At 48.1% G+C, this 23,215-nt stretch overlaps 1 protein-coding gene across 3 annotated transcripts; it reads right to left on the bottom strand.

The window, feature by feature from the left end:
• Positions 1-338: 338 nt before the first annotated feature.
• Positions 339-18,268, bottom strand: DYNLRB1 (dynein light chain roadblock-type 1). Of its 3 annotated transcripts, XR_008849379.1 has the most exons (5): positions 18,132-18,268; positions 4,575-4,650; positions 3,161-3,328; positions 997-1,620; positions 339-886 (listed from the first exon to the last, which is right to left on the bottom strand). XR_008849379.1 is itself a non-coding variant. In XM_056549238.1 (4 exons), exons 1-4 carry the CDS (start codon positions 18,132-18,134, stop codon positions 1,577-1,579), a joined length of 291 nt encoding a protein of 96 aa, XP_056405213.1. In that variant the 5' UTR covers positions 18,135-18,268; the 3' UTR covers positions 965-1,576. The 3 variants fall into 3 exon arrangements, 2 of the variants coding, with proteins under 2 accessions (XP_056405213.1, XP_056405214.1); XM_056549238.1 differs by lacking the exon at positions 339-886 and having other exon boundaries at positions 965-1,620; XM_056549239.1 differs by lacking the exons at positions 339-886; positions 18,132-18,268 and adding an exon at positions 17,882-18,020 and having other exon boundaries at positions 965-1,620.
• Positions 18,269-23,215: the final 4,947 nt, after the last annotated feature.

The following is a 23,215-nucleotide window of genomic DNA, read 5'->3' as shown; positions in this document are numbered from 1 at the left end:
CCAGTGCTTTCCAACCAGCGCGCCTCCAGCTGTCGCAAAACTACAACTCCCAGCATGCCCGGACAGCCAAAGGTTGCCGAGATAAGAGGGAAGCCTCGATTTACCTTTCAGGGACAGTGTAGATCCGGAAGATCCACACTGTCCCTGAAAGGTTAATCAAGGCTTCCCTCTCATTTCAGCAGCCTTTGACTATCCAGGGGTTGGTTGCTGGGAGTTGTAGTTTTGCAACAGCTGGAGGGATGCAGTTTGGGATGGGAAAGCCTATTTTAGACGCATTAGAGGTGTACATGGGATTTACAGTAAATACCGTAAACAATCCAACATGGAGGACAAGTGCAACAGGTACAATTTTAAGGTTTTAATGCAGATATAAATATTGCGCGGTTTTGCTGCAATTGCAAAAAAATAAAAAAAATTAAAATCAATGCAATGACTTGGCAAATAAAGTAGCGTACAATGCGATAATGGCAGCCGTGATGATGTAAGAAGGAAAAAACGAATGGCCATGTTACATCCTAAGAGGGTTAAAGGAACAGATAGAGCACGAACATAAGTAAACACCCCGACTCCTCCCGCCTTCTATCTGATGATTTGTTTTGTCTAAATAAGAAATAAATAAATAAAGAAATCTTCTATATATGTACCCGGAGCACCGCCATGTCCCCCTCCTCATGATAAGGCGGCCCCCCTCACTTATTACTAGGTTTAGTGTTCCTTTAAATTCTCTAAGCCAATGTTTCCCACTCAAGAGTGCCTCCAGCTGTTGCAAAACTACAACTTCCAGCATGCCTGGACAGCCACAGGCTGCTGAGATGAGGCAAAAGCCATGATTTACCTTTCTGGGACAGTGAGGATGCTCTAGAGCAATGGTCTCCAACCTGCGGACCTCCAGATGTTGCAAAACTACAACTCCCAGCATGCCCGGACAGCCGTTGGCTGTCCGGGCATGCTGGGAGTTGTAGTTTTGCAACATCTGGAGGTCCGCAGGTTGGAGACCACTGCTCTAGAGAAAGCAGACAGGCTTTTGACTGTCCCGACATGCTGGCAGCTGTAGTATTGCAACAGCTGGGGGCACGGTTGTTAGGAAACACTGCTCTAGTGCAGTGGTCTCCAAACTGAATCCCTCCTGCTGTTGTAAAACAAACTCCCAGCATGCCCAAGACAGTCAAAAGCTGCTTAAATTTGAGGGAATCCTTTATTAACTGTCCCTGAAAGGTAAATCAAGGCTTCCCTCTCATCTCAGATGCCTAGGCATACTGGCAGTTGTAGTTTAGCAACAGCAGAAGGCACCCTGGTTGGGAAACCCTACTCTAAGAAATAGGACCCCTAAGAGGCAGCTTTCTATAAGGGTCTGGTTAAAATGAGATCACAGCACAGGGCTCAGTGTATATGGTCCCCCGCTGCAGCATTATCCAGGAGAGCGGGTAATAGAAAACGCGTCGGTGATGGAGAAGAGCTGTAAGGTCGAAGTCTTCATTTTGCATCTCTGGCTGCACATCCGGAAGGGCCGAATCCGAAAACAACATGGAGGAATCCAGAACATGGGAATGAGGAAGGCGGGAACCTAGATGGGCGGTCACTCCGAGGGCTGCTGGATGACGACTAATATGTAATCTTTATCTGCAAATAGAAGAGACGATTGAACATTACTAACGCTGTAAGGAACTAGTAATATGGTCAGCGACACTGATCAATGCTGTTCTATGGCAGGCTGTAGTAATGGAGCACTGATAACACTGATCAATGCTGTTCTATGGCAGGCTGTAGTAATGGAGCACTGATAACACGGATCAATGCTGTTCTATGGCAGGCTGTAGTAATAGAGCACTGATAACACTGATCAATGCTGTTCTATGGCAGGCTGTAGTAATGGAGCACTGATAACACGGATCAATGCTGTTCTATGGCAGGCTGTAGTAATGGAGCGCTGATAACACTGATCAATGCTGTTCTATGGCAAGCTGTAGTAATGGAGCGCAGATAACACTGATCAATGCTGTTCTATGGCAGGCTATAGTAATGGAGCACTGATAACACTGATCAATGCTGTTCTATGGCTGGCTGTAGTAATGGAGCGCTGATAACACGGATCAATGCTGTTCTATGGCAGTCTGTAGTAAGGGAGCGCTGATAACACGGATCAATGCTGTTCTATGGCAGTCTGTAGTAATGGAGCGCTGATAACACTGATCAATACTGTTCTATGGCAGGCTGTAGTAATGGAGCGCTGATAACACTGATCAGTGCTGTTCTATGACAGGCTGTAGTAATGGAGCGCTGATAACACTGATCAATGCTGTTCTATGGCAGGCTATAGTAATGGAGTGCTGATAACACTGATCAATGCTGTTCTATGGCAGGCTGTAGTAATGGAGCACTGATAACACGGATCAATGCTGTTCTATGGCAGGCTGTAGTAATGGAGTGCTGATAACACTGATCAATGCTGTTCTATGGCAGGCTGTAGTAATGGAGCGCTGATAACACTGATCAATGCTGTTCTATGACAGGCTGTAGTAATGGAGTGCTGATAACACTGATCAATGCTGTTCTATGGCAGGCTGTAGTAATGGAGCACAGATAATACTGATCAATGCTGTTCTATGGCAGGCTGTAGTAATGGAGCACAGATAATACTGATCAATGCTGTTCTATGGCAGGCTGCAGTAATGGAGCGCTGATAACACTGATCAATGCTGTTCTATGGCAGGCTGTAGTAATGGAGCACAGATAATACTGATCAATGCTGTTCTATGGCAGGCTGTAGTAATGGAGCACTGATAACACTGATCAATGCTGTTCTATGGCAGGCTGTAGTAATGGAGCACTGATAACACTGATCAATGCTGTTCTATGGCAGGCTGTAGTAATGGAGCACTGATAACACTGATCAATGCTGTTCTATGGCAGGCTGTAGTAATGGAGCACTGATAACACTGATCAATGCTGTTCTATGGCAGGCTGTAGTAAAGGAGCCGTATATGGAAAAAGTTCTAGGGGTCAGAAGAGGAGGATACTGATTTTTTAAAAGTAGTAAAATAAAACCTATATAAATCGGATATCATTGTAATCGTATGGACCTACAGAATCTATATATAAAATCATAAATGTTCAGTGTGACGCCATGTGTGAACAGTCCCCTGGGCAGGGATCAGCTGACCTGGAGCGATCATAATCTCGTTCTTCTTGGATCGGACCCTGAGGAAGGTCAGATCGTTCTGGGGGTCTATGTCCCGCACTGAGCTTCGGGCCTTCATCACCAGCTGATGCATCAGGCCGGCGTACTGGGCCGTGGTCGCGTTGTCCATTGTGCTCTTTATGGGAATTCCTAAAAGAACAAAAACAGTGCATTATAATCAAAGTACACGTGCGTGCTCAGGGCAGCAGAGCGTGCATGTGTTTCCAATCGGGAAAGGGCCATACATTGAAGTGTTAATATGGCCAACAGCTTATCCCCCAACCCTCCCCCCATACACATGCTTGCTCAGAGCAGCGGAGGGGCAAGCACAGCCAACAGCTATCCCCCCCCATGTGCATGTGTGCTCAGAGCATCAGAGCGTGCATGCGTTTTCAATGTGGAGAGGGTCTGAAGACCGCTGAGGGCCAAATGTTTAAACAGCTGACTGAATCCCCCACAACCCTTGCCCCCTACACATACGTGCTCAGAACAGCAGAGCGTGCATGTGTTTTCAATGTGGAGACGGTCATACACTGAGGGGCAAATACCTGTAAAGCCGACAGCTTATCCCCTCATCTACCATTCCCCATATGCATGCATGCTCAGAACAGCAGTCCGTGCATGTGTCTTAAATGTGGAGAGGGTAACATAATGTAGACAGCGGACGAGCAAATGTTTGTGCAGCCAAAGCTATTACCCTCGCAACCCCCCCCCCCCCAATACACATGCGTGCTCAAAGCAGAAGAGCATGCATGTGTATTTTTTTCATGTGGAGAGGGTCCCATACTGGAGACAGCTATTCAATCCCACTGCCCCCTGCCCGGAACCACCCTCCCATATGCATGCGTGCTCAGAGCAGCAGAGTGTGCATGTGTTTTCAAGATTGTCTGTAGACAGCTGAGGGTCAAATGCTTGTACAGCCAATAGCTATTGCCCCCCCCCCCAACTAACCCCCATACACGGGCATGCTCAGAGCAGCAGAGCGTGCATGTGTTTTCAATGTGGAGATGGTGATATACTGTAGACAGCTCAGGGACAAATGCTTGTAAAGCCAACAGCTTATACCCTCATCAACCATTCCCCATATGCATGCGTGATCAGAGCAGCAGAGCGTGCATGTTTTTTTGGATTGGGGGAGAGGAAAAAATGCTGCTGCCAGACACCTTTCACTGATGTTGGTGGAGAGCTGCTGCACGTCTATACAGATCACATCAGAATTTCCTTACTAAGGTGCCTCCAGCTGTTGCAAAACTACAATTCCCAGCATGCCCGGACAGCCTTTGGCTGTCCGGGCATGCTGGGAGTTGTAGTTTTGCAACAGCTGGAGACACCTTGGTTGGGAAATACTGCATTTGATGGGGGTGTTCTTCGTCTCCTCCCTGCGGCCATCACTCACCTTCTGAGTTTACGATAATGATCCCCTGGACGCCCTTCTGGCTCTGGATCCTCTTCAATGTCTCCTCCACGTCTGCCTGTAAAACACCAGCAAGAAAAGATGTGAGTATGAGTGATGCCTCAGATCCTGCACTCACCATGGGCCTATAGAGTATGAGTGATGCCTCAGATCCTGTACTCACCATGGGTCTATAGAGTATGAGTGATGCCTCAGATCCTGCACTCACCATGAGTCTATAGAGTATGAGTGATGCCTCAGATCCTGCACTCACCATGAGTCTATAGAGTATGAGTGATGCCTCAGATCCTGCACTCACCATGGGCCTATAGAGTATGAGTGATGCCTCAGATCCTGCACTCACCATGGGCCTATAGAGTATGAGTGATGCCTCAGATCCTGCACTCACCATGGGCCTATAGAGTATGAGTGATGCCTCAGATCCTGCACTCACCATGGGCCTATAGAGTATGAGTGATGCCTCAGATCCTGCACTCACCATGGGCCTATAGAGTATGAGTGATGCCTCAGATCCTGTACTCACCATGAGTCTATAGAGTATGAGTGATGCCTCAGATCCTCCACTCACCATGGGCCTATAGAGTATGAGTGATGCCACAGATCCTGTACTCACCATGAGTCTATAGAGTATGAGTGATGCCTCAGATCCTGTACTCACCATGGTCCTATAGAGTATGAGTGATGCCTCAGATCCTGCACTCACCATGAGTCTATAGAGTATGAGTGATGCCACAGATCCTGTACTCACCATGAGTCTATAGAGTATGAGTGATGCCACAGATCCTGTACTCACCATGAGCCTATAGAGTATGAGTGATGCCTCAGATCCTGCACTCACCATGAGTCTATAGAGTATGAGTGATGCCACAGATCCTGCACTCACCATGGGTCTATAGAGTATGAGTGATGCCTCAGATCCTGCACTCACCATGGGCCTATAGAGTATGAGTGATGCCTCAGATCCTGCACTCAACATGGGCCTAGAGTATGAGTGATGCCTCAGATCCTGCACTCAACATGGGCCTAGAGTATGAGTGATGTCTCAGATCCTGCACTCACCATGGGCCTATAGAGTATGAGTGATGTCTCAAATCCTGCACTCACCATGGGCCTATAGAGTATGAGTGATGGGTCAGATCCTGCACTCACCATGGTCCTATAGAATATGAGTGATGCCTCAGATCCTGCACTCACCATGGGCCTATAGAGTATGAGTGATGCCTCAGATCCTGTACTCACCATGGGTCTATAGAGTATGAGTGATGCCTCAGATCCTGCACTCACCATGAGTCTATAGAGTATGAGTGATGCCTCAGATCCTGCACTCACCATGAGTCTATAGAGTATGAGTGATGCCTCAGATCCTCCACTCACCATGGGCCTATAGAGTATGAGTGATGCCTCAGATCCTGCACTCACCATGGGCCTATAGAGTATGAGTGATGCCTCAGATCCTGCACTCACCATGGGCCTATAGAGTATGAGTGATGCCTCAGATCCTGTACTCACCATGAGTCTATAGAGTATGAGTGATGCCTCAGATCCTCCACTCACCATGGGCCTATAGAGTATGAGTGATGCCTCAGATCCTGCACTCACCATGAGTCTATAGAGTATGAGTGATGCCACAGATCCTGTACTCACCATGAGTCTATAGAGTATGAGTGATGCCTCAGATCCTGTACTCACCATGGTCCTATAGAGTATGAGTGATGCCTCAGATCCTGCACTCACCATGAGTCTATAGAGTATGAGTGATGCCACAGATCCTGTACTCACCATGAGTCTATAGAGTATGAGTGATGCCACAGATCCTGTACTCACCATGAGCCTATAGAGTATGAGTGATGCCTCAGATCCTGCACTCACCATGAGTCTATAGAGTATGAGTGATGCCACAGATCCTGCACTCACCATGGGTCTATAGAGTATGAGTGATGCCTCAGATCCTGCACTCACCATGGGCCTATAGAGTATGAGTGATGCCTCAGATCCTGCACTCAACATGGGCCTAGAGTATGAGTGATGCCTCAGATCCTGCACTCAACATGGGCCTAGAGTATGAGTGATGTCTCAGATCCTGCACTCACCATGGGCCTATAGAGTATGAGTGATGTCTCAAATCCTGCACTCACCATGGGCCTATAGAGTATGAGTGATGGGTCAGATCCTGCACTCACCATGGTCCTATAGAATATGAGTGATGCCTCAGATCCTGCACTCACCATGGGCCTATAGAGTATGAGTGATGCCTCAGATCCTGCACTCACCATGGGCCTATAAAGTATGAGTGATGCCTCAGATCCTGTACTCACTATGGATCTATAGAGTATGAGTGATGCCTCAGATCCTGTACTCACCATGGGTCTATAGAGTATGAGTGATGCCTCAGATCCTGCACTCACCATGAGTCTATAGAGTATGAGTGATGCCTCAGATCCTGCACTCACCATGGTCCTATAGAGTATGAGTGATGCCTCAGATCCTGCACTCACCATGGGCCTATAAAGTATGAATGATGCCTCAGATCCTGCACTCACCATGAGTCTATAGAGTATGAGTGATGTCTCAGATCCTGCACTCACCATGAGTCTATAGAGTATGAGTGATGCCTCAGATCCTGCACTCACCATGAGTCTATAGAGTATGAGTGATGCCTCAGATCCTGCACTCACCATGGGGTCTATAGTGTATGAGTGATGCCTCAGATCCTGCACTCACCATGGGTCTATAGAGTATGAGTGATGCCTCAGATCCTGCACTCACCATGGGTCTATAGAGTATGAGTGATGCCTCAGATCCTGCACTCACCATGGGCCTATAGAGTATGAGTGATGCCTCAGATCCTGCACTCACCATGGTCCTATAGAGTATGAGTGATGCCTCAGATCCTGAACTCACCATGGGCCTATAGAGTATGAGTGATGCCTCAGATCCTGCACTCACCATGAGTCTATAGAGTATGAGTGATGCCTCAGATCCTGCACTCACCATGGTCCTATAGAGTATGAGTGATGCCTCAGATCCTGCACTCACCATGGTCCTATAGAGTATGAGTGATGCCTCAAATCCTGCACTCACCATGGTCCTATAGAGTATGAGTGATGGGTCAGATCCTGCACTCACCATGGTCCCATAGAGAATGAGTGATGCCTCAGATCCTGCACTCACCATCGTCCTAGAGTATGAGTGATGCCTCAGATCCTGCACTCACCATGGTCCTATAGAGTATGAGTGATGCCTCAGATCCTGCACTCACCATGGTCCTATAGAGTATGAGTGATGCCTCAGATCCTGCACTCACCATGGTCCTATAGAGAATGAGTGATGCCTCAGATCCTGCACTCACCATGAGTCTATAGAGTATGAGTGATGGGTCAGATCCTGCACTCACAATGGTCCTATAGAGTATGAGTGATGCCTCAGATCCTGTACTCACCATGGTCCTATAGAGTATGAGTGATGCCTCAGATCCTGCACTCACCATGGGCCTATAGAGTATGAGTGATGCCTCAGATCCTGCACTCACCATGAGTCTATAGAGTATGAGTGATGCCTCAGATCCTGCACTCACCATGAGTCTATAGAGTATGAGTGATGGGTCAGATCCTGCACTCACAATGGTCCTATAGAGTATGAGTGATGCCTCAGATCCTGTACTCACCATGGTCCTATAGAGTATGAGTGATGCCTCAGATCCTGCACTCACCATGGTCCTACAGAGTATGAGTGATGTCTCAGATTCTGCACTCACCATGGGTCTATAGAGTATGAGTGATGCCTCAGATCCTGCACTCAGCATGGTCCTATAGAGTATGAGTGATGCCTCAGATTCTGCACTCACCATGGGTCTATAGAGTATGAGTGATGCCTCAGATCCTGCACTCACCATGGTCCTACAGAGTATGAGTGATGCCTCAGATCCTGCACTCACCATGAGTCTATAGAGTATGAGTGATGCCTCAGATCCTGCACTCACCATGGTCCTACAGAGTATGAGTGATGCCTCAGATCCTGCACTCACCATGGTCCTATAGAGTATGAGTGATGCCTCAGATCCTGCACTCACCATGGTCCTATAGAGTATGAGTGATGCCTCAGATCCTGCACTCACCATGGGTCTATAGAGTATGAGTGATGCCTCCGATCCTGCACTCACCATGGTCCTATAGAGAATGAGTGATGCCTCAGATCCTGCACTCACCATGGGTCTATAGAGTATGAGTGATGCCTCAGATCCTGCACTCACCATCGGTCTATGGAATATGAGTGATGGGTCAGATCCTGCACTCACCATGAGTCTATAGAGTATGAGTGATGCCTCAGATCCTGCACTCACCATGAGTCTATAGAGTATGAGTGATGGGTCAGATCCTGCACTCACCATGAGTCTATAGAGTATGAGTGATGGGTCAGATCCTGCACTCACCATGAGTCTATAGAGTATGAGTGATGTCTCAGATCCTGCACTCACCATGGTCCTATAGAGTATGAGTGATGTCTCAGATCCTGCACTCACCATCGGTCTATAGAGTATGAGTGATGCCTCAGATCCTGCACTCACCATGAGTCTATAGAGTATGAGTGATGGGTCAGATCCTGCACTCACCATGAGTCTATACAGTATGAGTGATGGGTCAGATCCTGCACTCACCATGGGCCTATAGAGTATGAGTGATGGGTCAGATCCTGCACTCACCATGGGCCTATAGAGTATGAGTGATGGGTCAGATCCTGCACTCACCATGGTCCTATAGAGTATGAGTGATGCCTCAGATCCTGTACTCACCATGGGTCTATAGAGTATGAGTGATGCCTCAGATCCTGCACTCACCATGAGTCTATAGAGTATGAGTGATGCCTCAGATCCTGCACTCACCATGAGTCTATAGAGTATGAGTGATGCCTCAGATCCTCCACTCACCATGGGCCTATAGAGTATGAGTGATGCCTCAGATCCTGCACTCACCATGGGCCTATAGAGTATGAGTGATGCCTCAGATCCTGCACTCACCATGGGCCTATAGAGTATGAGTGATGCCTCAGATCCTGTACTCACCATGAGTCTATAGAGTATGAGTGATGCCTCAGATCCTCCACTCACCATGGGCCTATAGAGTATGAGTGATGCCTCAGATCCTGCACTCACCATGAGTCTATAGAGTATGAGTGATGCCACAGATCCTGTACTCACCATGAGTCTATAGAGTATGAGTGATGCCTCAGATCCTGTACTCACCATGGTCCTATAGAGTATGAGTGATGCCTCAGATCCTGCACTCACCATGAGTCTATAGAGTATGAGTGATGCCACAGATCCTGTACTCACCATGAGTCTATAGAGTATGAGTGATGCCACAGATCCTGTACTCACCATGAGTCTATAGAGTATGAGTGATGCCTCAGATCCTGCACTCACCATGAGTCTATAGAGTATGAGTGATGCCACAGATCCTGCACTCACCATGGGTCTATAGAGTATGAGTGATGCCTCAGATCCTGCACTCACCATGGGCCTATAGAGTATGAGTGATGCCTCAGATCCTGCACTCAACATGGGCCTAGAGTATGAGTGATGCCTCAGATCCTGCACTCAACATGGGCCTAGAGTATGAGTGATGTCTCAGATCCTGCACTCACCATGGGCCTATAGAGTATGAGTGATGTCTCAAATCCTGCACTCACCATGGGCCTATAGAGTATGAGTGATGGGTCAGATCCTGCACTCACCATGGTCCTATAGAATATGAGTGATGCCTCAGATCCTGCACTCACCATGGGCCTATAGAGTATGAGTGATGCCTCAGATCCTGCACTCACCATGGGCCTATAAAGTATGAGTGATGCCTCAGATCCTGTACTCACTATGGATCTATAGAGTATGAGTGATGCCTCAGATCCTGTACTCACCATGGGTCTATAGAGTATGAGTGATGCCTCAGATCCTGCACTCACCATGAGTCTATAGAGTATGAGTGATGCCTCAGATCCTGCACTCACCATGGTCCTATAGAGTATGAGTGATGCCTCAGATCCTGCACTCACCATGGGCCTATAAAGTATGAATGATGCCTCAGATCCTGCACTCACCATGAGTCTATAGAGTATGAGTGATGTCTCAGATCCTGCACTCACCATGAGTCTATAGAGTATGAGTGATGCCTCAGATCCTGCACTCACCATGAGTCTATAGAGTATGAGTGATGCCTCAGATCCTGCACTCACCATGGGGTCTATAGTGTATGAGTGATGCCTCAGATCCTGCACTCACCATGGGTCTATAGAGTATGAGTGATGCCTCAGATCCTGCACTCACCATGGGTCTATAGAGTATGAGTGATGCCTCAGATCCTGCACTCACCATGGGCCTATAGAGTATGAGTGATGCCTCAGATCCTGCACTCACCATGGTCCTATAGAGTATGAGTGATGCCTCAGATCCTGAACTCACCATGGGCCTATAGAGTATGAGTGATGCCTCAGATCCTGCACTCACCATGAGTCTATAGAGTATGAGTGATGCCTCAGATCCTGCACTCACCATGGTCCTATAGAGTATGAGTGATGCCTCAGATCCTGCACTCACCATGGTCCTATAGAGTATGAGTGATGCCTCAAATCCTGCACTCACCATGGTCCTATAGAGTATGAGTGATGGGTCAGATCCTGCACTCACCATGGTCCCATAGAGAATGAGTGATGCCTCAGATCCTGCACTCACCATCGTCCTAGAGTATGAGTGATGCCTCAGATCCTGCACTCACCATGGTCCTATAGAGTATGAGTGATGCCTCAGATCCTGCACTCACCATGGTCCTATAGAGTATGAGTGATGCCTCAGATCCTGCACTCACCATGGTCCTATAGAGAATGAGTGATGCCTCAGATCCTGCACTCACCATGAGTCTATAGAGTATGAGTGATGGGTCAGATCCTGCACTCACAATGGTCCTATAGAGTATGAGTGATGCCTCAGATCCTGTACTCACCATGGTCCTATAGAGTATGAGTGATGCCTCAGATCCTGCACTCACCATGGGCCTATAGAGTATGAGTGATGCCTCAGATCCTGCACTCACCATGAGTCTATAGAGTATGAGTGATGCCTCAGATCCTGCACTCACCATGAGTCTATAGAGTATGAGTGATGGGTCAGATCCTGCACTCACAATGGTCCTATAGAGTATGAGTGATGCCTCAGATCCTGTACTCACCATGGTCCTATAGAGTATGAGTGATGCCTCAGATCCTGCACTCACCATGGTCCTACAGAGTATGAGTGATGTCTCAGATTCTGCACTCACCATGGGTCTATAGAGTATGAGTGATGCCTCAGATCCTGCACTCAGCATGGTCCTATAGAGTATGAGTGATGCCTCAGATTCTGCACTCACCATGGGTCTATAGAGTATGAGTGATGCCTCAGATCCTGCACTCACCATGGTCCTACAGAGTATGAGTGATGCCTCAGATCCTGCACTCACCATGAGTCTATAGAGTATGAGTGATGCCTCAGATCCTGCACTCACCATGGTCCTACAGAGTATGAGTGATGCCTCAGATCCTGCACTCACCATGGTCCTATAGAGTATGAGTGATGCCTCAGATCCTGCACTCACCATGGTCCTATAGAGTATGAGTGATGCCTCAGATCCTGCACTCACCATGGGTCTATAGAGTATGAGTGATGCCTCCGATCCTGCACTCACCATGGTCCTATAGAGAATGAGTGATGCCTCAGATCCTGCACTCACCATGGGTCTATAGAGTATGAGTGATGCCTCAGATCCTGCACTCACCATCGGTCTATGGAATATGAGTGATGGGTCAGATCCTGCACTCACCATGAGTCTATAGAGTATGAGTGATGCCTCAGATCCTGCACTCACCATGAGTCTATAGAGTATGAGTGATGGGTCAGATCCTGCACTCACCATGAGTCTATAGAGTATGAGTGATGGGTCAGATCCTGCACTCACCATGAGTCTATAGAGTATGAGTGATGTCTCAGATCCTGCACTCACCATGGTCCTATAGAGTATGAGTGATGTCTCAGATCCTGCACTCACCATCGGTCTATAGAGTATGAGTGATGCCTCAGATCCTGCACTCACCATGAGTCTATAGAGTATGAGTGATGGGTCAGATCCTGCACTCACCATGAGTCTATACAGTATGAGTGATGGGTCAGATCCTGCACTCACCATGGGCCTATAGAGTATGAGTGATGGGTCAGATCCTGCACTCACCATGGGCCTATAGAGTATGAGTGATGTCTCAGATCCTGCACTCACCATGGTCCTATAGAGTATGAGTGATGTCTCAGATCCTGCACTCACCATCGGTCTATAGAGTATGAGTGATGCCTCAGATCCTGCACTCACCATGAGCCTATAGAGTATGAGTGATGCCTCAGATCCTGCACTCACCATGGTCCTATAGAGTATGAGTGATGGGTCAGATCCTGCACTCACCATGAGTCTATAGAGTATGAGTGATGCCTCAGATCCTGCACTCACCATGGTCCTATAGAGTATGAGTGATGCCTCAGATCCTGCACTCACCATGGGTCTACAGAGTATGAGTGATGCCTCAGATCCTGCACTCACCATGGTCCTATAGAGTATGAGTGATGCCTTAGATCCTGCACTCACCATGGTCCTATAGAGTATGAGTGATGTCTCAGATCCTGCACTCACCATGGGTCTATAGAGTATGAGTGATGGGTCAGATCCTGCACTCACCATGGGCCTATAGAGTATGAGTGATGGGTCAGATCCTGCACTCACCATGATCCTATAGAGTATGAGTGATGCCTCAGATCCTGCACTCACCATGGTCCTATAGAGTATGAGTGATGCCTCAGATCCTGCAGTCACCATGGGCCTATAGAGTATGAGTGATGTCTCAGATCCTGCACTCACCATGGTCCTATAGAGTATGAGTGATGCCTCAGATCCTGCACTCACCATGAGTCTATAGAGTATGAGTGATGCCTCAGATCCTGCACTCACCATGATCCTATAGAGTATGAGTGATGGGTCAGATCCTGCACTCACCATGGGCCTATAGAGTATGAGTGATGCCTCAGATCCTGCACTCACCATGAGTCTATAGAGTATGAGTGATGCCTCAGATCCTGCACTCACCATGGTCCTATAGAGTATGAGTGATGCCTCAGATCCTGCACTCACCATGGTCCTATAGAGTATGAGTGATGCCTCAGATCCTGCACTCACCATGGTCCTATAGAGTATGAGTGATGCCTCAGATCCTGCACTCACCATGAGTCTATAGAGTATGAGTGATGCCTCAGATCCTGCACTCACCATGAGTCTATAGAGTATGAGTGATGCCTCAGATCCTGCACTCACCATGGGCCTATAGAGTATGAGTGATGCCTCAGATCCTGCACTCACCATGGTCCTATAGAGTATGAGTGATGCCTCAGATCCTGCACTCACCATGGTCCTATAGAGTATGAGTGATGGGTCAGATCCTGCACTCACCATGGTCCTATAGAGTATGAGTGATGTCTCAGATCCTGCACTCACCATGAGCCTATAGAGTATGAGTGATGCCTCAGATCCTGCACTCACCATGAGCCTATAGAGTATGAGTGATGCCTCAGATCCTGCACTCACCATGGTCCTATAGAGTATGAGTGATGGGTCAGATCCTGCACTCACCATGAGTCTATAGAGTATGAGTGATGCCTCAGATCCTGCACTCACCATGGTCCTATAGAGTATGAGTGATGCCTCAGATCCTGCACTCACCATGGTCCTATAGAGTATGAGTGATGCCTCAGATCCTGCACTCACCATGGTCCTATAGAGTATGAGTGATGTCTCAGATCCTGCACTCACCATGGGTCTATAGAGTATGAGTGATGCCTCAGATCCTGCACTCACCATGGTCCTATAGAGTATGAGTGATGGGTCAGATCCTGCACTCACCATGGGCCTATAGAGAATGAGTGATGCCTCAGATCCTGCACTCACCATGGGCCTATAGAGAATGAGTGATGCCTCAGATCCTGCACTCACCATGGGTCTATAGAGTATGAGTGATGCCTCAGATTCTGCACTCACCATGGTCCTATAGAGTATGAGTGATGCCTCAGATCCTGCACTCACCATGGTCCTATAGAGTATGAGTGATGCCTCAGATCCTGTACTCACCATGGTCCTATAGAGTATGAGTGATGCCCCAGATCCTGCACTCACCATGGTCCCATAGAGAATGAGTGATGCCTCAGATCCTGCACTCACCATGGTCCTATAGAGTATGAGTGATGTCTCAGATCCTGCACTCACCATGAGCCTATAGAGTATGAGTGATGCCTCAGATCCTGCACTCACCATGAGCCTATAGAGTATGAGTGATGCCTCAGATCCTGCACTCACCATGGTCCTATAGAGTATGAGTGATGGGTCAGATCCTGCACTCACCATGAGTCTATAGAGTATGAGTGATGCCTCAGATCCTGCACTCACCATGGTCCTATAGAGTATGAGTGATGCCTCAGATCCTGCACTCACCATGGTCCTATAGAGTATGAGTGATGCCTCAGATCCTGCACTCACCATGGTCCTATAGAGTATGAGTGATGTCTCAGATCCTGCACTCACCATGGGTCTATAGAGTATGAGTGATGCCTCAGATCCTGCACTCACCATGGTCCTATAGAGTATGAGTGATGCCTCAGATCCTGCACTCACCATGAGCCTATAGAGTATGAGTGATGCCTCAGATCCTGCACTCACCATGGTCCTATAGAGTATGAGTGATGCCTCAGATCCTGCACTCACCATGGTCCTATAGAGTATGAGTGATGCCTCAGATCCTGCACTCACCATGGTCCTATAGAGTATGAGTGATGTCTCAGATCCTGCACTCACCATGGGCCTATAGAGAATGAGTGATGCCTCAGATCCTGCACTCACCATGGGTCTATAGAGTATGAGTGATGCCTCAGATTCTGCACTCACCATGGTCCTATAGAGTATGAGTGATGCCTCAGATCCTGCACTCACCATGGTCCTATAGAGTATGAGTGATGCCTCAGATCCTGCACTCACCATGAGTCTATAGAGTATGAGTGATGCCTCAGATCCTGCACTCACCATGGTCCTATAGAGTATGAGTGATGCCTCAGATCCTGCACTCACCATGGTCCTATAGAGTATGAGTGATGCCTCAGATCCTGCACTCACCATGGTCCTATAGAGTATGAGTGATGTCTCAGATCCTGCACTCACCATGGGCCTATAGAGAATGAGTGATGCCTCAGATCCTGCACTCACCATGGGTCTATAGAGTATGAGTGATGCCTCAGATTCTGCACTCACCATGGTCCTATAGAGTATGAGTGATGCCTCAGATCCTGCACTCACCATGGTCCTATAGAGTATGAGTGATGCCTCAGATCCTGCACTCACCATGGGTCTATAGAGTATGAGTGATGCCTCAGATCCTGCACTCACCATGGTCCTATAGAGTATGAGTGATGTCTCAGATCCTGCACTCACCATGGTCCTATAGAGTATGAGTGATGGGTCAGATCCTGCACTCACCATGAGTCTATAGAGTATGAGTGATGGGTCAGATCCTGCACTCACCATGAGTCTATAGAGTATGAGTGATGTCTCAGATCCTGCACTCACCATGGTCCTATAGAGTATGAGTGATGCCTCAGATCCTGCACTCACCATGGGTCTATAGAGTATGAGTGATGTCTCAGATCCTGCACTCACCATGAGTCTATAGAGTATGAGTGATGGGTCAGATCCTGCACTCACCATGAGTCTATAGAGTATGAGTGATGTCTCAGATCCTGCACTCACCATGGTCCTATAGAGTATGAGTGATGCCTCAGATCCTGCACTCACCATGAGTCTATAGAGTATGAGTGATGGGTCAGATCCTGCACTCACCATGGTCCTATAGAGTATGAGTGATGTCTCAGATCCTGCACTCACCATGAGCCTATAGAGTATGAGTGATGCCTCAGATTCTGCACTCACCATGGTCCTATAGAGTATGAGTGATGCCTCAGATCCTGCACTCACCATGGTCCTATAGAGTATGAGTGATGTCTCAGATCCTGCACTCACCATGAGCCTATAGAGTATGAGTGATGCCTCAGATCCTGCACTCACCATGGTCCTATAGAGTATGAGTGATGGGTCAGATCCTGCACTCACCATGGTCCTATAGAGTATGAGTGATGCCTCAGATCCTGTACTCACCATGGTCCTATAGAGTATGAGTGATGCCTCAGATCCTGTACTCATCATGGGTCTATAGAGTATGAGTGATGCCTCAGATCCTGCACTCACCATGGTCCTATAGAGTATGAGTGATGCCTCAGATCCTGTACTCATCATGGGTCTATAGAGTATGAGTGATGCCTCAGATCCTGCACTCACCATGGTCCTATAGAGTATGAGTGATGGGTCAGATCCTGCACTCACCATGGTCCTATAGAGTATGAGTGATGGGTCAGATCCTGCACTCACCATGGGCCTATAGAGTATGAGCGATGCCTCAGATCCTGCACTCACCATGGTCCTATAGAGTATGAGTGATGCCTCAGATCCTGTACTCACCATGGTCCCATAGAGAATGAGTGATGCCTCAGATCCTGCACTCACCATGGTCCTATAGAGTATGAGTGATGTCTCAGATCCTGCACTCACCATGAGTCTATAGAGTATGAGTGATGCCTCAGATCCTGCACTCACCATGGTCCTATAGAGTATGAGTGATGTCTCAGATCCTGCACTCACCATGAGTCTATAGAGTATGAGTGATGCCTCAGATCCTGCACTCACCATGGTCCTATAGAGTATGAGTGATGGGTCAGATCCTGCACTCACCATGGTCCTATAGAGTATGAGTGATGGGTCAGATCCTGCACTCACCATGGGCCTATAGAGTATGAGTGATGTCTCAGATCCTGCACTCACCATGGTCCTATAGAGTATGAGTGATGTCTCAGATCCTGCACTCACCATGGTCCTATAGAGTATGAGTGATGCCTCAGATCCTGCACTCACCATGGTCCTATAGAGTATGAGTGATGCCTCAGATCCTGCACTCACCATGGTCCTATAGAGTATGAGTGATGCCTCAGATCCTGCACTCACCATGGTCCTATAGAGTATGAGTGATGTCTCAGATCCTGCACTCACCATGAGTCTATAGAGTATGAGTGATGCCTCAGATCCTGCACTCACCATGGTCCTATAGAGTATGAGTGATGCCTCAGATCCTGCACTCACCATGCCCGGACAGCCAACATGCTGGGAGTTGTAGTTTTGCGGGATCTGGGGGTCCCCAACCTGTGACTCTCCGGCTGTTACAACACTATAACTCCCAGCATGCCCTGAGAGCCTGTGTTGGGAGCCGTAGTGTCCCTGGCTGCGGTCCCCCCCGCCCTAGAGGATGACTGAGGAGATACACAATATAGAGAGACCCCCTGACCCACGTGATGTGGTGACGTCACCCCCGGTAACCGGTGATTTCACTCACCATAGCTGCTGCCTCCCCTCAGTTCCGCTGTCAGTGGAGCACAATGCGCATGCGCACAGACGGGCGTCACCAAGCGACCAAACCCTCAGCACGGCCTGTACAGGCCCCGCCCACCGGAGACCGGGAACCTGCAGATCTGGGGAGGGGGGAGATGCCATGATGGTGAAGCCACAGCGCATGCGCACTGGACATAGCATCAAAGGGCTTCCATTGTGTTAGTTCGTGCAGGGGCGGGGTCACTACTCAGTGAGTACGCATGCGCCACAGGGAGCAGAGCAGAGCTGGTATAGAACTGATGGTGGAATAGTAGAGCAGAGCTGGTATAGAACTGATGGTGGAATAGCAGAGCTGGTATAGAACTGATGGTGGAATAGCAGAGCAGAGCTGGTATAGAACTGATGGTGGAATAGCAGAGCGGAGCTGGTATAGAACTGATGGTGGAATAGCAGAGCGGAGCTGGTATAGAACTGATGGTGGAATAGCAGAGCAGAGCTGGTATAGAACTGATGGTGGAATAGCAGAGCAGAGCTGGTATAGAACTGATGGTGGAATAGCAGAGCAGAGCTGGTATAGCACTGATGGTGGAATAGCAGAGCAGAGCTGGTATAGAACTGATGGTGGAATAGTAGAGCTGAGCTGGTATAGGACTGATGGTGGAATAGTAGAGCTGAGCTGGTATAGAACTGATGGTGGAATAGCAGAGCAGAGCTGGTATAGAACTGATGGTGGAATAGATGAGCAGGGCTGGTATAGAACTGATGGTGGAATAGCAGAGCTGGTATAGGACTGGTGGCGGAATAGCAGAGCAGAGCTGGTATAGAACTGATGGTGGAATAGCAGTGCGGAGCTGGTATAGGACTGATGGTGGAATAGTAGAGCTGAGCTGGTATAGAACTGATGGTGGAATAGATGAGCAGGGCTGGTATAGAACTGATGGTGGAATAGCAGAGCGGAGCTGGTATAGAACTGATGGTGGAGTAGCAGAGCAGAGCTGGTATAGGACTGATGGTGGAATAGTAGAGCTGAGCTGGTATAGAACTGATGGTGGAATAGATGAGCAGGGCTGGTATAGAACTGATGGTGGAGTAGCAGAGCGGAGCTGGTATAGAACTGATGGTGGAGTAGCAGAGCGGAGCTGGTATAGAACTGATGGTGGAATAGCAGAGCAGAGCTGGTATAGAACTGATGGTGGAATAGCAGAGCAAGGCTGGTATAGAACTGATGGTGGAATAGTAGCACAGAGCTGATTTAGATCTGATGGTGGAATAGCAAAGCAGAGCTGGCATAGAACGGATGGTGGAATAGCAGAGCAGAGCTGGTATAGAACTGATGGTGGAATAGCAGAGCAGAGCTGGTATAAAACTGATGGTGGAAAAGCAGAGCAGAGCTGGTATAGAACTGATGGTGGAATAGCAGAGCAGAGCTGGTATAGAACTGATGGTGGAATAGCAGAGCTGGTATAGAACTGATGGTGGAATAGCAGAGCAGAGCTGGTATAGAACTGATGGTGGAATAGCAGAGCAGAGCTGGTATAGAACTGATGGTGGAATAGCAGAGCGGAGCTGGTATAGAACTGATGGTGAAATAGCAGAGTTGATGGTGGAGTAGTAGCACAGAGCTGATTTAGAAGTCCTGATGGTGGAACAGTAGAGCGGAGCTGGTATAGGACTGATGGTGGAATAGTAGAGCTGAGCTGGTATAGAACTGATGGTGGAATAGCAGAGCAGAGCTGGTATAGAACTGATGGTGGAATAGATGAGCAGGGCTGGTAGAGAACTGATGGTGGAATAGCAGAGCAGAGCTGCTATAGGACTGGTGGCGGAATAGCAGAGCAGAGCTGATATAGAACTGATGGTGGAATAGCAGAGCAGAGCTGGTATAGGACTGATGGTGGAATAGTAGAGCTGAGCTGGTATAGAACTGATGGTGGAATAGATGAGCAGGGCTGGTATAGAACTGATGGTGGAGTAGCAGAGCGGAGCTGGTATAGGACTGATGGTGGAGTAGCAGAGCGGAGCTGGTATAGAACTGATGGTGGAATAGCAGAGCAGAGCTGGTATAGAACTGATGGTGGAATAGCAGAGCAAGGCTGGTATAGAACTGATGGTGGAATAGCAGAGCTGGTATAGAACTGATGGTGGAATAGTAGCACAGAGCTGATTTAGATCTGATGGTGGAATAGCAAAGCAGAGCTGGCATAGAACGGATGGTGGAATAGCAGAGCAGAGCTGGTATAGAACTGATGGTGGAATAGCAGAGCAGAGCTGGTATAAAACTGATGGTGGAAAAGCAGAGCAGAGCTGGTATAGAACTGATGGTAGAATAGTAGAGCAGAGCTGGTATAGAACTGATGGTGGAATAGCAGAGCAGAGCTGGTATAGAACTGATGGTGGAATAGCAGAGCTGAGCTGGTATAGAACTGATGGTGGAATAGTAGCACAGAGCTGATTTAGAAGTCCTGATGGTGGAACAGTAGAGCGGAGCTGGTATAGGACTGATGGTGGAATAGCAGAGCAGAGCTGGTATAGAACTGATGGTGGAATAGCAGAGCAAGGCTGGTATAGAACTGATGGTGGAATAGCAGAGCAAGGCTGGTATAGAACTGATGGTGGAATAGCAGAGCTGGTATAGAACTGATGGTGGAATAGCAGAGCTGGTATAGAACTGATGGTGGAATAGCAGAGCGGAGCTGGTATAGAACTGATGGTTGAATAGCAGTGCGGAGCTGGTATAGAACTGATGGTGGAATAGGAGAGCGGAGCTGGTATAGAACTGATGGTGGAATAGCAGAGCGGAGCTGGTATAGAACTGATGATGGAATAGCAGAGCGGAGCTGGTATAGGACTGATGGTGGAATAGCAGAGCTGGTATAGAACTGATGGTGGAATAGCAGAGCAGAGCTGGTATAGAACTGATGGTGGAATAGCAGAGCAGAGCTGGTATAGAACTGATGGTGGAATAGTAGAGCAGAGCTGGTATAGAACTGATGGTGGAATAGCAGAGCAGAGCTGGTATAGAACTGATGGTGGAATAGCAGAGCAGAGCTGGTATAGAACTGATGGTGGAATAGTAGAGCAGAGCTGGTATAGAACTGATGGTGGAATAGCAGAGCAGAGCTGGTATAGAACTGATGGTGGAATAGCAGAGCAGAGCTGGTATAGAACTGATGGTGGAATAGCAGAGCAGAGCTGGTATAGAACTGATGGTGGAATAGCAGAGCAGAGCTGGTATAGAACTGATGGTGGAATAGCAGAGCTGGTATAGCACTGATGGTGGAATAGCAGAGCGGAGCTGGTATAGAACTGATGGTGGAATAGCAGAGCGGAGCTGGTATAGAACTGATGGTCGAATAGCAGAGCAGAGCTGGTATAGAACTGATGGTGGAATAGCAGAGCAGAGCTGGTATAGAACTGATGGTGGAATAGTAGAGCAGAGCTGGTATAGAACTGATGGTGGAATAGCAGAGCAGAGCTGGTATAGAACTGATGGTGGAATAGCAGAGCAGAGCTGGTATAGAACTGATGGTGGAATAGCAGAGCAGAGCTGGTATAGGACTGATGGTGGAATAGTAGAGCTGAGCTGGTATAGAACTGATGGTGGAATAGATGAGCAGGGCTGGTATAGAACTGATGGTGGAGTAGCAGAGCGGAGCTGGTATAGGACTGATGGTGGAGTAGCAGAGCGGAGCTGGTATAGAACTGATGGTGGAATAGCAGAGCAGAGCTGGTATAGAACTGATGGTGGAATAGCAGAGCAAGGCTGGTATAGAACTGATGGTGGAATAGTAGCACAGAGCTGATTTAGATCTGATGGTGGAATAGCAAAGCAGAGCTGGCATAGAACGGATGGTGGAATAGCAGAGCAGAGCTGGTATAGAACTGATGGTGGAATAGCAGAGCAGAGCTGGTATAGAACTGATGGTAGAATAGTAGAGCAGAGCTGGTATAGAACTGATGGTGGAATAGCAGAGCGGAGCTGGTATAGAACTGATGGAGGAATAGTAGAGCAGAGCTGGTATAGAACTGATGGTGGAATAGCAGAGCTGAGCTGGTATAGAACTGATGGTGGAATAGTAGCACAGAGCTGATTTAGAAGTCCTGATGGTGGAACAGTAGAGCGGAGCTGGTATAGAACTGATGGTGGAATAGCAGAGCAAGGCTGGTATAGAACTGATGGTGGAATAGCAGAGCAAGGCTGGTATAGAACTGATGGTGGAATAGCAGAGCTGGTATAGAACTGATGGTGGAATAGCAGAGCTGGTATAGAACTGATGGTGGAATAGCAGAGCGGAGCTGGTATAGAACTGATGGTTGAATAGCAGTGCGGAGCTGGTATAGAACTGATGGTGGAATAGCAGAGCGGAGCTGGTATAGAACTGATGATGGAATAGCAGAGCGGAGCTGGTATAGGACTGATGGTGGAATAGTAGAGCGGAGCTGGTATAGAACTGATGGTTGAATAGCAGAGCAGAGCTGGTATAGAACTGATGGTGGAATAGCAGAGCAGAGCTGGTATAGAACTGATGGTGGAATAGCAGAGCAGAGCTGGTATAGAACTGATGGTGGAATAGCAGAGCAGAGCTGGTATAGAACTGATGGTGGAATAGCAGAGCAGAGCTGGTATAGAACTGATGGTGGAATAGCAGAGCAGAGCTGGTATAGAACTGATGGTGGAATAGCAGAGCTGGTATAGCACTGATGGTGGAATAGCAGAGCGGAGCTGGTATAGAACTGATGGTGGAATAGCAGAGCGGAGCTGGTATAGAACTGATGGTCGAATAGCAGAGCAGAGCTGGTATAGAACTGATGGTGGAATAGCAGAGCAGAGCTGGTATAGAACTGATGGTGGAATAGTAGAGCAGAGCTGGTATAGAACTGATGGTGGAATAGCAGAGCAGAGCTGGTATAGAACTGATGGTGGAATAGCAGAGCAGAGCTGGTATAGAACTGATGGTGGAATAGCAGAGCAGAGCTGGTATAGAACTGATGGTGGAATAGCAGAGCAGAGCTGGTATAGAACTGATGGTGGAATAGTAGAGCAGAGCTGGTATAGAACTGATGGTGGAATAGCAGAGCGGAGCTGGT

This window comes from Hyla sarda, chromosome 12, assembly GCF_029499605.1.
Source record: "Hyla sarda isolate aHylSar1 chromosome 12, aHylSar1.hap1, whole genome shotgun sequence".
NCBI classification, from domain to species: Eukaryota; Metazoa; Chordata; class Amphibia; order Anura; family Hylidae; genus Hyla; species Hyla sarda.
This window is presented reverse-complemented; position numbering and strand designations above follow the sequence as displayed.